Source organism: Brassica napus, chromosome A1 (genome assembly GCF_020379485.1).
Source record: "Brassica napus cultivar Da-Ae chromosome A1, Da-Ae, whole genome shotgun sequence".
NCBI classification, from domain to species: domain Eukaryota; kingdom Viridiplantae; phylum Streptophyta; class Magnoliopsida; order Brassicales; family Brassicaceae; genus Brassica; species Brassica napus.
The window spans coordinates 11,396,848-11,413,385 of NC_063434.1; the positions used below are offsets into that span (position 1 = coordinate 11,396,848).

Here is a 16,538-nt window from a genome sequence, read left to right on the forward strand (position 1 = left end):
AGAGGTCGCGAGCGACTTTGGTGTGTCGCTCCAACGGGTCGCTCTGGATCGGGAGCGACCTTGGTAGGTCGCTCTGAGAGGTCGCTCCAGGCTTCGCTTCGTGTCGTCTCGCCATAGAGACGCGAGCGACCTCGGGGTGTCGCTTTGGGAGGTCGCTCCGAGAAGGGTGTGAGATGCGAGCGACCTCGGTGCGTCGCTCTGGGCAAGTCGCTCTAGCTTCCTACGGGATGAATATGGCGAGCGACTTCACGGGGTCGCTCTAGCTAGGTCGCTCTGAGAGGTGCTTTGGAGCGACCTCATGACGTCGCTGCGGAACCTCGCTCCCATGCTCTGCTCGTCCAATGATCACCTGTTTCACGTCCTTTAAGCTCCAAATGCATCCAAATGTCCCCAAGAACTCCATGTGGCACTCCAACACCTAATGAGGACAATGAATGCAAAATGCAACCTAGACATGGCTAAATCCTAATCTATATGATGAAAATGCTAATGGATGAATGGATAAAACAATGCAAATATGCAAGATATCAGTATGTAGGGAAAGTACTCTTTAATTCATGATTACAAAAAATTAATATGGGGTTTATTATGTTTAAATTTCAGTTTAATTTCTGTATTGCTTTCTACAATTGTTTAAATTTTAATACAAAATATTTTTTTTTTAAATATTTTATCCCCAAAAATATATATTTTTCATTCCCACCATTACTTTTTTCATAACAATAATAAAAAAACAAAACATTTCAAACGTAAAACAAAGTTAAATGTCTAAACAAAACATTACTTTTTTCATAACTTCAAATGCTGAGGCTATAACATACAATTCACCATTTCCTTCCAATATATCTTCACACTACTAAACCTAATAGACATTATCTTCACTACTAAGCCTAATACAGATTATTCAAATTTCGACTGAATCTCATATATATATATATATAAAACATAACTGTAAAATAAAAATCGCACAATTAAAACAATATATATATAACGAACTTAACATCATCGTGTATAGAAAAATGTTGGCTGCTGATTTCATGAAAAACTAAGCACCAATACTAACCTCCAAAGTAAAAAAAATGTACAACATAAACAAAATATTTATAAACACAATAAACAACCGCTCCGCGCGTAGCGCGGAAAAGCCACTAGTTCTTCGTATATAAAGACTTTCTTCCTCTATGAAGCCGATCATGCAACTCACAAGCAGCCTCTTCCAACTGTGGTTTCGTAGATTATAGGGTCCTTACCCTCCATTCAAAAATCCGCAACAACAAATCATCAAAATAACGGGTTGACCTCACTTCTTGTTGGAGATAAATATAAAGTTAACTTAGGAGTTAAGTTACACCAATCCTAATAGAGTTAGGATTAGGATAGTTAGTCCTAATGAGTTTAGGACATATTGTCTCTATATAATAAGATTCAAGAGTGTTGTATCAATCGTGTGAGTTTAGAGATTGAGTTTGGGTGCTTAAGTTTTGTGAGTGTTTCTTAAGCTAATAAAAAAAAAGTTTCTTTATATTGAGTTCATACAATCTTTAGACTTATATTTGGTATCAGAGTCATGTTGACGAGAAATCTGAAAGAAGACCAGAATACCTTTCGAGAGAAGAATGGGTTCCTTCGAGTTAGGAATGAGAGGTGTGTGTGGCATAGATCAAGTCAAAAGATCCTGGAAGTCAGTTGTGGGACACAAGATGAGTGTAGTCCTTAGTTTGAGGGAAAGAATGTGATATATCAAACTAAGTCCCACATTGGAGAATTAGACAAAGATTGTCTAATATATAAAGATAAGTCCAACTCTAATTAGTACGAGATCTTTTGGGAAAGAAACTAAAAGTAAATTCATGCGGGCTTGCATAAAGCCCAAAGTGGACAATATCGTACTAATCAAACAATATAGAGTTGGACATGGATTAACAATCCCAACAATTGGTATCAGAAACCTGTCATGTAGGAGCTGATAGGGTTCGAGAGGCGAGGATGCAAACCCTCATAACTGAGTTCGAGCGGCTAAAGATGAAAGAAACCGATAAAATTGATGACTTCGTGGGCAGTTATCAGATATATCATCAAAATCCGCCGCGTTGGGTGAAAATTTGAATGAAGCAAAGCTTGTGAAGAAATTTCTGCAAGGGTTACCACACAAGAAGTTTATTGACATAGTTGCTTTGCTCGAGCAACTACTAGACTTGAACACCACGAGTTTCGAAGATATTGTATGTCGCTTGAAAGCATACGAAGAATGTATCTCAACGGAAGAAGAAGAAGAAGCACAAGATGACACCGTCATGGATCCGTTTCGATTAATGTCATTAGAATTTGGATGTGACCATTTGTATAGTCTTCCCTTACCTTATTTAAATATATAGTCTTCTATAACCATTTGTATATGTAGTAGCGGACCCAAAAAATAATTTTAGTGGAGTCACATATATATGTATACATATGATTTTTCAAAATATAAGAAAAATGGGTGATTTTGGGGCTTTGAACCTTGGTTTTGGGGGTTTCAAAGGGTTGAGAGGAACCAATTCTGCTACAGATTCTTTAGCAAATCTCATACAGTTTTATTTATTTGACCACATTTGGCGTGTCAGGTGACCCAAGTTGGGCCTTACTGGGTCCACCCCTGTGTATATGTTGCTCACATATAACATAAGTTTGTGTCCATTAAGCGAAATGACACAAATGAGAAATGATGACACAAGTAAAAGTGTGTGATCATAAAGACACAATGAAAATATGCGATCATAAAGGTACAATAACATCTATATATACATCTGTGATGGTGGTTGGTTATGTGTAAGTTCTTTTGTGTTGGTACTTGGTAACAACAACAATGACAAATAAACACACACTAGAAAAAAAATTATAAAAGAGAGAGTTTGTGATCTAGATCACCTACTATATTTAAAGGAATAAGGGAAGAAGAAATCGATTGGTGAATCCAAATCAAATTAAGCGTGGATCGATGTTAGTATCTTTCTTCTTCTCTAGAAAATATTAAGTTTGAATTAATCTAAATCTAGAATATGGTCTTGGGTAGATTTCATAATAAAAAGCATAAAAGTTATTCTTACATGGTTTCGTAGACCATACCTTCCATTCAAAAAGTCACGCAACAACGAACCATCAAAATAACAGGTTGACCTCAGTTCTTTCACCTTGAATTTCAATTACAGTGGTTCCTCTAATTTGAAAGTTTCTAACGAAACCCTTTGTTACTTTTTGTATCATTCAATAATAGTATCCTATAAAATATAAAAATAAAGAAAGGTTTGTTTGTTTTAATTATCGTTTTTCTTTTTGAATATTTTATAAGACATAACACTTCTCTAAAATGGAATGGTAAAATAGTACCATTGAAATTATCTTTCTTTCAGTATATATAGAATCTCAATAATTCAAAGTTTTGTACATTGTTGATCCGAACTATGTGAATGATATTTTGATCACGTCTCCTCTTTTATGGAGTGGAAGTTGTTGAAGACTTACTTGCGGAGGAAGTTATCTCGTCCGCCATTGATTAGCTTTCTGATTCCGAACTTCGGATAGAGAAAACGAAAAAATTAGGTTTCAGGATTTTATTGCTTTAATACCATGTAAAGTAGAGATGATATGTAAACCGTTAACTTGGATTGATAAGAGGAACATACAACGTTATATATACAAAGCTAATGTCGGCTTAACAAAGGCCTTATCCGAATATATTCTATGTTTATCTAACTAACATCTATAGGTAATCCTAATTACTCTAGGATTCCCTAATTAATAGAAGTTGTCTTTAAGTGATGTATGGACTCGTTGAATTGTGCTAGTGGGACACCACTCGAGGTAGACATATTTCTCTGGGAAGATAGTTTAGATATAGAGTACGCATAATATTTTAATTCATCGTCTATCTATAAAGTAAAAACCGATAAAGAAACTATTTCAATACTCATAAAGATGTTTTGTTAATAGTTTATTACGTTGATCGTCTATCTATAAAGTAAAAACCGATATCATATGATTATAGCATAAACTTTCTTATGTTGATCGATAATTATTTTATTTTGAAATCATATTTGAGGAGGTCATAAAATCTTGTTGTTTTTAGAAAAATTACACAATATAAACGTTGTAAGTTCGTGATCAAGAAGACTTTTTAGCGTGATTATACATATGTACCCTACAACATGGACAAAGTGCGTTATATTTCTATAATTTTGTAACATTATATATTGTCCACACCACACGCAAACGTGTGTATATCTTTGTCTTACTTTACGTTTGTTACAATAGTAAAATACGAGACTTTCTAAAAAATGGCTTCCTCACATTTGCAAAGAGCCATAGAGAACCCAACTCTTGAGCTCAAAGTTGTATCAGCCAGTGGCCTCAGCCATGTTGATGCCACGGACGAGATGGACGTATACGCAGTCGTTTCAATTAACGACGACAAGAAACAAGCGGCCAAAACACCCATCGACTATGATGGTGGTCCAAATCCGACGTGGAACCACACGATTAAGTTAACCGTCAACGAAGAAGCAGCCCGTGAAGGCCGTTTAACTCTCAAGGTCGAGTTGTTTAGTTATTGGCTCAAAGGGAAGGATGACCTTTATTTAGGAGACGTCGACATCTCGGTTCATGAGCTTTTCGACTCAAACCCGCTTCCACCGTCTGCAAACGGTAACGTCAATAAAATGAAGTCGTTGACTTTCCCAATCAAAGTCACAGAAGGAGGAGGTACCAACGCAAAGTTAAGTCTCTTGTACCGGCTTAAACCAGTACCGGTTAAGGATTCGTATCCTCTGGCGCCTCAGGATCATTCTCCATCGATTGGTCAACCCGTTTATCCACACTCGGATCAAACCACCACGACTAAACTGATCCTAGAGATTGTGATCAAATTAGCCAAAAACATCGAAGATGTCAACGCCTTCTTGGCCATGGATGTATATGCTTCGGTTGCAATCTGTAAGGATAGGGAAGTTAAGGATAGGATCAATACACCTGTAGCTTTCTCCGCCAATACAAACCCTAAGTGGAACCAGAAGATTAAGTTTTTAATCGATGAAAAATTAGGTCAAGAAGGGCGTTTGATGCTCCTCGTTGAGTTGATGAGCCACAGACCTTTACTTGGTGATAAGGAAATCGGATCTGTCAGGCTTCCGATTCAACAACTATTAAGCTCAAATCCGCCTTCATCATCAGCCAGTGGTGATGCTAACGGTATGAAGTTGGAGACGCACGCTTTGACCGGTCCTTACGGGAAGAAAGGTGTCGTGAGCTTCACGTATAGGTTTCTTGCAGAACAAATTAGAGTTGCAACGGTTACAACACCATCTACAACATCCCAACCATATATTATGTATCTACCGGTCAAGCCTCATTCAAACTCCTCCTCGGATCCGGTTCAGGTGACCTCTAGTTATGTGGCTGTTCAACAAGGTGTAATTAGTGGGACAAGCAACGGTCTAGTACCAATATATATGCCGCCTCAATATCCATCACATGAATATCAACAATATTCACCACGGAAGCAGCAGCCTCGAGCGCAACCGCAGCCACCACCACAACATTCGCAGGTTAAACCACTGCCTCAGCAGCAGTTCTCTCAGTCACTACCGGATACACAAGAAGCATAGATTTGTAGCATTCGTGCTACATTAACGTATGGAATAAAATGTTCTCAGCTTGATATTTATTTTTAAATGCATTGGACTACTTTTTTCCTTCTGAATTGGTAAGAAATAGTATCCTTATATTTTCAGTTCATTTGTGGTGTTCCTCATTTCATTAGCTTGAAGTTCAATAAAATACAGTTCTTCCATAACTCCATTTTTCCCCAAAAAAGTTTAAATCACACTTTTACATATATATAACATTTCCTGTTTCACTTTTCCATTTCCACTTTCGTTTTTTATTCATGTTACTAGTCACTTTCTTATTCTCTGTCTTTTTGTTTGTGTGGAAACGGAACTGGTCTTATGAGAAATAGTCGGAAACCAGCATCTTATCACTTTTGGAAATAGTCTAATTAATGTACACAAATTTGATCCAGCTATTAAGAATTTTCAAATTCTATATAATTTTTTAATTTAAAAAACTATCAATACTATTAAAACTGAAAGGCCTTTTTTGAGATATCCTTGGAGTTTTAAAGTATTTACCATTCTATGCCACTGAATTATTTTTAAACTATGATTTCAATTAAATTCTTTTATTTTTTGTTTTGAAATCGCAACAAACCATCTCCTAATTCTGTGTATTTTTTTGTTAATTATTTAGTTAATTAAACATGTGTAATTATAGTATATGAAATCCTTTCTATCGGCTATATGAATTAATATATAGTTTTATGGAATGCTTCGATAAAAACAAGAAATATGTCTTTTGGAATGTTTTATCAAATCTTACATACTAATATGTCACCTCCAACGATTTTAATGAGTGTGCCATTTAACTCCTTTCATATTTTCATAGGTATAAAACTATGTGATCACTATCATTTAATAAAGAGTTTAATAATCCAAAAACGAAAAAAATTCATTCGTCTATATATAATAATTCAGAAGTCTAATCATTTGTTATACAATTATCTTTTCTATAATCATAACTATGCCTCCACATTCAATATAATACTAAAGTATGTTCAGCTATGTGGTTCTTGGTATGAGTTTGGATTTCAAAAAATTTCGAGATATAATAATCCTAAATCAATATATTCACTTTTTATAATTCTTCATTAAACATATTTATAGAAACTATTTAACAAAAAATACTTCTAATCTTAGAAGTATATATAGATTACCAAATCAACATTAGTTTCACCCAAAATCTTACCTTACTGTTCATACAATCTAAACAAATAATTTTTTAAAAAAGATTTGATTCCATATTAACAATGTCATAGACAAATATTATGGATAAATAGTTAAGCTTAAGACTTACCAATTATTTCAAAAAGATTATATATTCCAAATTTATAGAGACACCATGCCTAATCTACACGCCCTTTTGGTATAAATACTACCATCTACACCACCCATTTCTACCAAATCAATACTATAATTTGATTTGATAGTAGAGATCTTTTTTTCCATCTTCTTTATATGTTGTCTATCAAAATATACTGATCTTTCTGGCAACCTTTTTGAACAGGTTTGACAGATTCAAATGATATTAGAGATCTCTTTTCTAGCCTTTATTTGTCAGTGGATAAAATGATGATTATGTTCAGAATATATAGAAAGGTGTCAGTCAAAGATAAATCTCGAAACTGTACTTTAAAGAGAGGATAATAAATATTTTTATCTCTGAAAGGTCGATACTGAAGCATGTCAGACAGAAGTTAGCCGAAGCATGTAGAAGCTTCGGACTGAAAATGTAAATCATCGGTAATGACTTGCAAAACGTTAGTCTATCAATGAGGTAAACTGAAAATAAATAAAAGATCATAATATTTGTTAGATTATAATAAGACTGAAAGATCTTTGAACATATTTTCCTGCTATCACCGATGGTCTTCTGTAAATCCAGATGTTCAATTGGAATCATATCGATGACTTGAATGATGGTTTTTTGGTTCTCTTAAACATCTTTCGGATGATCCACTTCGACTTATGCAAGTTTGACTCTGTACAATAAACAACCGGATCAGGTCATGGAAAGGTAGAAAACTAAACCAACTTTCTCATAATATAAAGTTTCACTACCCATGCTTATGAGAATCTTGATTTGCAAGTTGTCGTTGTTATCCACCATTTTATTTTCTTTCAAAGAGCTCACTTTTTTTTTATGAATCAAGGTTGTTGACCGACCAGTGTATGATCGAAGAAATTTTCAAAACCCATTGTTTGACCCATAATTTTAGAGTTGATGAGGTAAATAATCTGGACCAATAAGGTCAGTAACTTATTTGAGTAATTCTAATATTTATTGCAAATCCAACTTTGTTGATGACTAATGATTGGTTTTCAAAATCACTGACGCCAATTCCTTCTATATTATTGTCTCTAAGTTTTATTTCTTTTATCTCTATAAACATTAAAAGTTTTTCTGATGATAGATTCTCATATAATACTTTTTTGTAAATGTAATAGTGTATACACAATTAAAAATATTGCAATAGCATACTTAACCAGCGATAATAAAAAATGAAAGTATACACAATTAAAAATATTGCAATAGCATACTTCAAAATCACTGACGCCAATTCCTTCTATATTATTGTCTCTAAGTTTTGTTTCTTTTATCTCTATAAACATTAAAAGTTTTTCTGATGATAGATTCTCATATAATACTTTTTTGTAAATGTAATAGTGTATACACAATTAAAAATATTGCAATAGCATACTTAAATTATTCTGAATTAAATTGTCCAAAATAAAAATACACTCTTAGACCACGAGACTAAAATCTATATGGTATAATTTACAAACATAGATATTTGACACACATGTTGAAAAAAAAATATTTGACACACATATACATGTAATCATATACCAATTATTTGAAAATACATAATATTATAATTTACAAGTGTTTTGTTTAATAAAATAAAATTTCACAGTTGGAAAATAGGGGAATATTGTTTGGTAGTTACAACAAATTTCCCTAATTATTTGATCTAAAATTAAAAAGGAGTGGTACTCCTGTAAATACTTAGCAAAATCAAGGGGGTGTAAAAAGAGTTGTTGTTGTAATTGTATTGATGCTATAATTGTTGATTTTTTCTTACGATTTTGTGAATATTATAAACTTATTTTACAAGTTTTATTTCCTATAAATAAAATTACCCGGCTCTTATGGGGTTGATTGGTTGTTAATGTAGCTTAATATATTTTTTTTGTTTTAAAAAATTGGCTGTGTGAGTTTTTTTCCTTTGGCTTTAATTTTTTTTGTTGTCGATTTATTTTCAAAACACTTAATAAAAGCTGTAGAAAATTTAATTTTGAAAGCTAACATATTTTAGTTTCTAACTTTTTTTCTGTAGCTTTACTTTTTTAAAGTAAAACCTAATTTCTTTGAAAAAATTGCTTTAAAAAGAAAAATGGATGTCCAAAGTACCTATAGCCACAAAACCATAATGGCTTTAAATGAAATTAAGTTTGATTATATAGATATCTATACTATTTAATATCGGGTATGTTACCATTTTGGGCTAGAAAGAAATATTATGTTTAATAATTATTATTGAAAAAGTGTATATACTGCAAAATGTTTTTCACAGTATATGACGTTAATTTGTTACGTACATCCCTTGAATATAGCAATTTAAATATGATATTTAAGCCATAAATGATTTTATTGAATAAGTTTACAAATAATAAGAAAAATCTAGTGAAAGACCAAATATCCCTTTAGATGAAATTAAATTGTACAAAAGTAATATTATAAGGTATTCTTAGGAAATTCAATCATGTTTTAGTAAGATATATATTATGTAGATAAGAAAACTAATGAGACTGTAGTCGTGGATATATTATCCAATATCTGAAAAACAAACTAAAACCGAACCAAAAAAACTAGAACTAAAACTGGATAAAAATATACAATAATCTGAATGGTTTCTACTTTTCTAAATCCAAAGAGCAAAAACTAAACTGAAAATCAACATAATAGTATTAATTTATATATAATATAAATTTAAAAAATATCCAAAACCCCAATTACATGAATTATCTGGTTTTTTGTTTTTTAGGTTTAACTCAGGTTTTTTTGGTGATTTTGGAATTTTTGGCTTTAGACCCAAATAAACACACCCAAATAAACCCAAACTATTTCTAATTCAGTTCGCTTCGGGTTTTATGAAAAAATAAAAAACCCGACTCGAACTCAACATCACCCGAATCGATCTGATTCGAAAAGTTATGATTCATAAATGGGTCTTAACATCCCAGCCCCAATAACTTGAAAATTGAATTAACCTAACTGACATGAACCTAAATTTTGAATGTCCATCACTATGAGATGTTAAAATAAAGTATTCTCAGTTAAATATCTTAAACTCAAATATTAAAATTTAGATCAGAAAAATTAGTACCTTTTAAATCGAAAATTTAACTAAAATGTTATCCCGCGCTTTCAAAACGCGGGTCAATATCTAGTATTCTATTAAAACAGAACCACTGTTTCAAACATTAAATTTACGTTCCTACCAAAAAAAAACATTAAATTTACGTGGTATATTACGAAAATATGTATTTATGTACAGAAATATACGATTTTGATTTTTCAATTTCATCTGGTTAATATAAACTTAAACAACTGAAAATGTTTTGAGTTATTTATTAGTCCAGCCGTCTATGGCTAAAAAGTACCAGTCAATAAGTCATATAAACACCACACCCTGCGATTATTCACCAATAGACCCAACCATTTGGACAATAAATCTTATTATTCTTTTTAGACTGATTAATAGATCTTAAACATGATTTCCAACACCTAACTGCTTGTATATAGAGTACGTAAGACAATATTATTAGATTAAAAAATATAATGTAAATTATAAAATATATTTTGATTTAAATTAGTTATAATTTCTATAAAAATTAAAAATATATTCAAAATTCTAATGGATATATATTTATACTTTTACTTGAAAATACTTTAAAAGCATGTATACAGAAATATTTTATATAATCTCAAATATATATATATATATATATTAAAAGTGGAATAATTTTGGATAATTAAATACATATAATTTTGTATTCTACAGTTTTGTTTTGTTAATTACAAATTGAAATTATTATTAATAAAAAATGAAAATTAGATCACATAAAAATTTAAATTCAAAAAAGAAATATTTTTATAATTCTCTTCAAATAATTTTTTTCCTCTTTTCAAATAATTTTATATATATATATATATGTGTATATATATAATTTGATTAAATAGATTATTACGAATTAAAAAGCAATTCCAAATTGGAATAATGATAATTATAATAAGATATAATAGTTTTAGTCCATTTAAAATTTATTTAAAATAAATTTTAAATGTAATGATTATATTATACTATAAATTTACTTTTGGTTTTCAACTTTTCCTTACCTAAAGTTGACCCAATTTATGCCTCTGTGCGTGACATATAAATGTTTTAAAAAAGTATTTGATAAACTCTGATAGTCTTATGATACATGAATTAGTCCGCCCTGTGTTACCTAAGCAATACATAAGCAAGAATTTTCGGCTTATTAAAATAAAATATCTCCTCTACAACATGGTGTTTGCTTGTCTATTGGTGGCCAATATGATGTATATTAATTAGTCTACGTTTTTTTGTTAATATAGTCTATAACGTTGCTCTAGAAATGACAGTTATCTATCTTTCATATAATATGGTAATACCAGAAAATGTCCACGCAGTTGTGTGTGTTTTAAATACCACTAGATTTTGACCCGCGCTTCGAAAGCGCGGGCTTTAGATTATAGATAAAGTTTGATATGAATTCGTACTTTGGGATGGTTGTACATTACTATGTTACAAAATCATATTATGTCGAGAAGAGAATTTGTTTATAATTATATGATTTATGAATTAGTTTATTTGAGATTTTGTATATACATTTATATATAACTCTCTCTCTTAAGCCTATGCATTTATTCAAATCCAAAAAAAAACTGATCAGATCCGGGTCCAAGGAAATGTATATATTGGGTATTTTTTTGGACCAACATATCTTGGTTTAGTACGGATCCTACTCAAGACTCGGATACCCAAAGTACATGAAATGTTTTGAGTATATTAGTATATTCGAGTATTTCGAATACATTTTGGTATTATATACATTCTTTTTTGTTTGTTTTGGGTTTGAGTTTTCAGTTATAATTTCAGGTTTCAGGTAAAATTCTAAATTTTTAAAAAATATATTTCGGATATTCAGATAAAAGTTTGGATATTTTTAGTTTCTCGAGTTTTATCTCAGGAAGCATTTTAGATTTTTTTGGATATTTTAATATATTTTGAGTATTTGTTAGGTTTTCTAATATTTTTCAAGTTTCAGATCATTATGTAGGTTTTCAGGTGTTTAATCTTTTTTAGACCTTAAATATCTGAACCGATCTAGACCTGCTATGTATCCAAATATTACATGTATTTAATATGTATTTGAATTATGATTACAAACCAATTCTGACATGAAAAAAAAATCAAATATCTATTTGGGTTCAAATGTAAACTACTCTGATATTATATTTTGTGTGTATTTTATAAGAGTTACATTTGTTAAATTGATATGGCTTAAGGTTTACTTGGTAAATTTTTTTAAAAAATAACTCAATAGAACATATTTGTAGGGTTATTAATAGTTATAAAATTTTCTTAATATTTTTTAATTATAATGCTTATTATAAAAATTAAGTTAACGTAATATATATATATATATATATATATATATAATTTTGTTTTAACATATGATTTGTGAAAGTGATTTTATTATATTTTATTTTGGAAATATTTGAAACTATATAATGTAAGATGTTATTGTACAATATGTTTAATGATATTATTAGTTGATGTATGGAATATGAAATATTACTTTATCTTTAATATGATTGTGATTTTAGTGACTTTAATATCCACACACAACAAATTATTGTGATCCCACGATATAGGGTATTTTATTAATTTTTCATGGTAACACAAAAAGATAAACGGGTTGTTAGAGTTATTAATTGTGTATAATTAGAGTAATTAACTTAGGACCAAAAAAAGTTAATTCTAATGAAATGGTCCAACAATCTTAAGTAGATTTTTTCAGAATGTTTCTCTTTTAATAGTATAGATTCTCTTAATTCGAGACAAGACACGAGGAGACTAGTTTTCCACAAAAATGTCTTCCCCACGGTTGCAAACAACGATGGAGAACCCAGCTCTTGAGCTTAAAATCATATCAGCCAGTGATGTCAACCATGTCGATGCTACGGACAAGGTGGACGTGTACGCTGTCGTTTCAATGAAAGGCGACCATACTCAAACGAAACAAGCAGCCAAAACACCTATTGACTACGATGGTGGTTCCAACCCGACGTGGAACCACACTATTAAGTTTTCCGTCAACGAGAAATCAGCGTGTGAGGGTCTATTAACCATCTACGTCAAGTTATTTAGCTATTGGCTTGAAGGAGAGAACGACCTCTACTTGGGAGAAGTCAACGTCTCTGTTCAAGAGCTTATTGCCTCAAATCCACCGTTTGCTAACGGTAACGTCAATAAAATGAAGTTGATAACTTACCCTCTCAGTTTCATAGGAGAAACAAAACCTAATGCAAAGCTGTCTCTCTCATACCGGTTTAAACCGGTTAAGGATCTCTATCCTCCTACACCGGATTATTTATCACCGTTTAGCCAACCTATATACCCAAACCCAAATCCAACAGGATCATGTCAGCCAGTCATATACTCCCCTGAGTTACAAACCGCCACGGTAACAAAACTAGCCATAGAGCTCGTGATCAAATGCGCCAAGGACATAAAGAAAGTCAACGTCTTCGACGAAATGCATGTATACGCTTCGGTTACAATCCGTGAGGGCAAGAAAACAGTTAAGCATAGGAGCAATACACCTATAGCCTTCTCCGCTTATCAAAACCCTAAGTGGGATCACCCCGTCAAGTTTTCACTCGACGAGGAGATAAGCATATTGGAGATGTCAATGTCTTAATTCAGAACTGTGAGGAATCTAGCCCCCCAAGGTGTAACCTTTAGCTTCAGATTCGACCACACACTCACCAAGACTTCAACTTTAGTCAATCAAATGAGAAACACAGTTATGAAACAAGTTCTTCCTGAAACAGATTGTGAAAGTAGAAGAGAAAACAGAACAAGACACTCAAGATTGTTAACCCAGTTACACCCGTTAACTAGGGTGTTAGTCTGGGCCGGGAACTGTCTCCCGGAATCCACTAGATCAGAGTTTACAAGTGTATCTTAACCTCAAGGCCTTTGCAGTACCTATCTCGGTTTAAACGTAGCTTATAAACTCTCAAGAACTCTCACAAGCTTATACTTTGAAAAGATGTTCTCTCTCTCTCTATCTTGCTCAACCTCTCTCTCACTACTAAGACTAACTTATATACTACTCACACTTTAACCTAAAAATGCTTCGGATGCTCCAGCTGGCCACGCTCCATCCGTACGGACCAATAAAGCCACAACGTTAACTTCCTGCAGAGAAGCCGACAAACTGTTGTTTCTTTGCTTTATCAGACTGAGACAAAACAGCTCATCTTGTGGTCCTTCATCTTGATAAGTCACGTGAGTAGTGCCATGTCCTTAGTAGCTTGCTCTCCACGCCTAAACTTGTCTTCACATTGTCTTGATCTTCTTCACTAAATTCTCAACAAATCTCCACCTAGTAAAGAAAGATCAACAAGACTTACATAGGCGAATTGTCTTGAGATGTAGAGGTAGGTGCATGATGTCTAGATTTTTGGATTCCTGTTCCCGGAGCCTGAGCTTGATTACTCAGACTTAACCCTCAGCAAGTCCATTGCAGCTTTGAACTTACTGACTGGTATAATCTTCGTGAAGATATCCGCTGGGTTGATCAAGGTAGATATCTTGGTAACCTTCAAGAACCCCTTCTCAATGATCTCTCTGATCTTGTGATACTTGGTGTCAACGTGTTTCGTTCTCTCATGATACACGTTGTTTTTGGATAATGCAATCGCACTCTGAGAATCACAGAAGACCTCGACACACTTCTGATCATATCCAAAATCCATCAGTAAACCTTTTAGCCATAACGCCTCTTTTCCTGCATCGTTCATCGCCAAGTACTCAGCCTCCGTGGTGGAGAGAGTTACTACTTTCTGCAGCCTTGATCTCCAACTGATGGTGTTTCCACCGAGTGTAAAAACTACTCCACTAATTGACCTTCTCTTATCTCGGTCAGCTGCATAGTCGGAGTCACAGTAGCCTTTCAACACAAACTCAGACCCTTTCCTGTAACAGAGCTTCATCTTCAATGATCCTCTGATATATCTCATGATCCACTTTACTCCTAACCAATGCTCCTTGATAGGATTTCCCATGAATCTGCTGACAATTCCCACAGGATATGCCAAGTCTGGTCTTGTACAGATCATGGAGTACATCAAACTCCCGACTGCATTAGCATACGGTACTGTCTTCATGTAATCTTCATCATCTCGCAACTGTTCTTTAGTAGCAGAGCGAAACTTCATATGAGCACCCAGTGGTGTTACAACCTCTTTGGCTTGTTCCATCTTATACGTCTCCAAAACCTTCTCCATGTAACCTTCCTGAGATAGCCATAGTTTCCCATTTGCTCTGTCTCTCCTGATCTCAATCCCAAGAATTTTCTTTGCTGGACCGAGATCTTTCATCTCAAACTTCATACTGAGTTGCTCCTTCAGCTCTAGGATCAACTTCTTATCTTTTGCAGCCACCAACATGTCATCAACATTGATTAGCAAATAGACCTTTGCTCCATCTTCACACGTCTTGACATACACACAACTGTCCCTATAGCTTCTTATAAAGTTAAGTTCAGCCATGAACCCATCAAACTTCTGATTCCATCTTCTTGGTGCCTGTTTCAATCCGTACAAAGCTTTCTTCAACAAACAGACTTGACCTTTCTTGAACTGATCTTCATATCCTTCAGGTATCTCCATGTAGATCTTTTCATCCAACTCTCCATGTAGAAAAGCTGTTTTTACATCAAGTTGTTCTAGTTCCAGATCTTCTTCCACTACAATGGCAAGAAGAATCCTTATAGATACATGTCTTACCACTGGTGAGAAAATCTCTGTGTAGTCTACCCCCTTCTTCTGAGAGTAGCCTTTTGCAACAAGGCGTGACTTGTGTCTTGGTTTCTCAACCCCTGGAATCCCACTCTTCCTCTTCTAGATCCATTTACACCCAATCACCCGTTGTCCTTTTGGTCTGTTAACCACAATCCAAGTGTGGTTTCTCAGTAGAGAATCCATTTCTTCATCCATTCCTCCTTTCCAAAATTTCCAGTTTTCATCATCTATAGCTTCAAGATAGCTCGACGGTTCTTTGAGATCACCATCCACCGTAGTGATCAGAACCTCAGCATCAAAACAGTCTTCTTCATCGTCGGTATCTTCACTGAAGTAACCTTCAATATCAAACCTTCTGGTGGCTCTGGCTGTTCTTCGTTCTCTATCTCTGACCAGATGATAGCTCTCAGGTGATTCATTTGTTTCATCTTCCTGCGCTTGATCATTTTCAGAGTCATGATCATCCTCATCATTCTGATCACTTGTTTCTTGATTTTCAACTTCATGCTGATCAGCTCCTGAGACTTCGTTGTTACTCTGAGTATCTCCACCTGAGGTGATATCTCCTTCCTCTCCAAGATCAATGTCAAATACCATTTCTGTAGAATCATGTTGATCATCTTCCTTTTGTTTCCCTTTCCGAATGACATCTTTATAGACAGCATTCTCTTGAAAGATAACATCTCTACTAATTTGACATTTCTTTTCCTCAAGCAGCCATACTTTGTAACCTTTTACTCCGGAAGGATATCCCAATAGAACTG

General features: G+C 33.4%; 2 protein-coding genes across 2 annotated transcripts; both read left to right on the top strand.

The window, feature by feature from the left end:
* The first annotated feature begins 541 nt into the window (after nt 1-541).
* Nucleotides 542-7,907, top strand: LOC111200371. The gene has a single exon (XM_048772154.1). The coding sequence runs from the start codon at nt 4,314-4,316 to the stop codon at nt 5,637-5,639; it is 1,326 nt and encodes a 441-aa protein (XP_048628111.1). The 5' UTR covers nt 542-4,313; the 3' UTR covers nt 5,640-7,907.
* Nucleotides 7,908-12,860: 4,953 nt separating this feature from the next.
* LOC106441432 (protein SRC2-like) lies at nt 12,861-13,664 on the top strand. The gene has a single exon (XM_013883250.1). It carries the CDS (start codon nt 12,861-12,863, stop codon nt 13,662-13,664), a length of 804 nt encoding a protein of 267 aa, XP_013738704.1.
* Nucleotides 13,665-16,538: the final 2,874 nt, after the last annotated feature.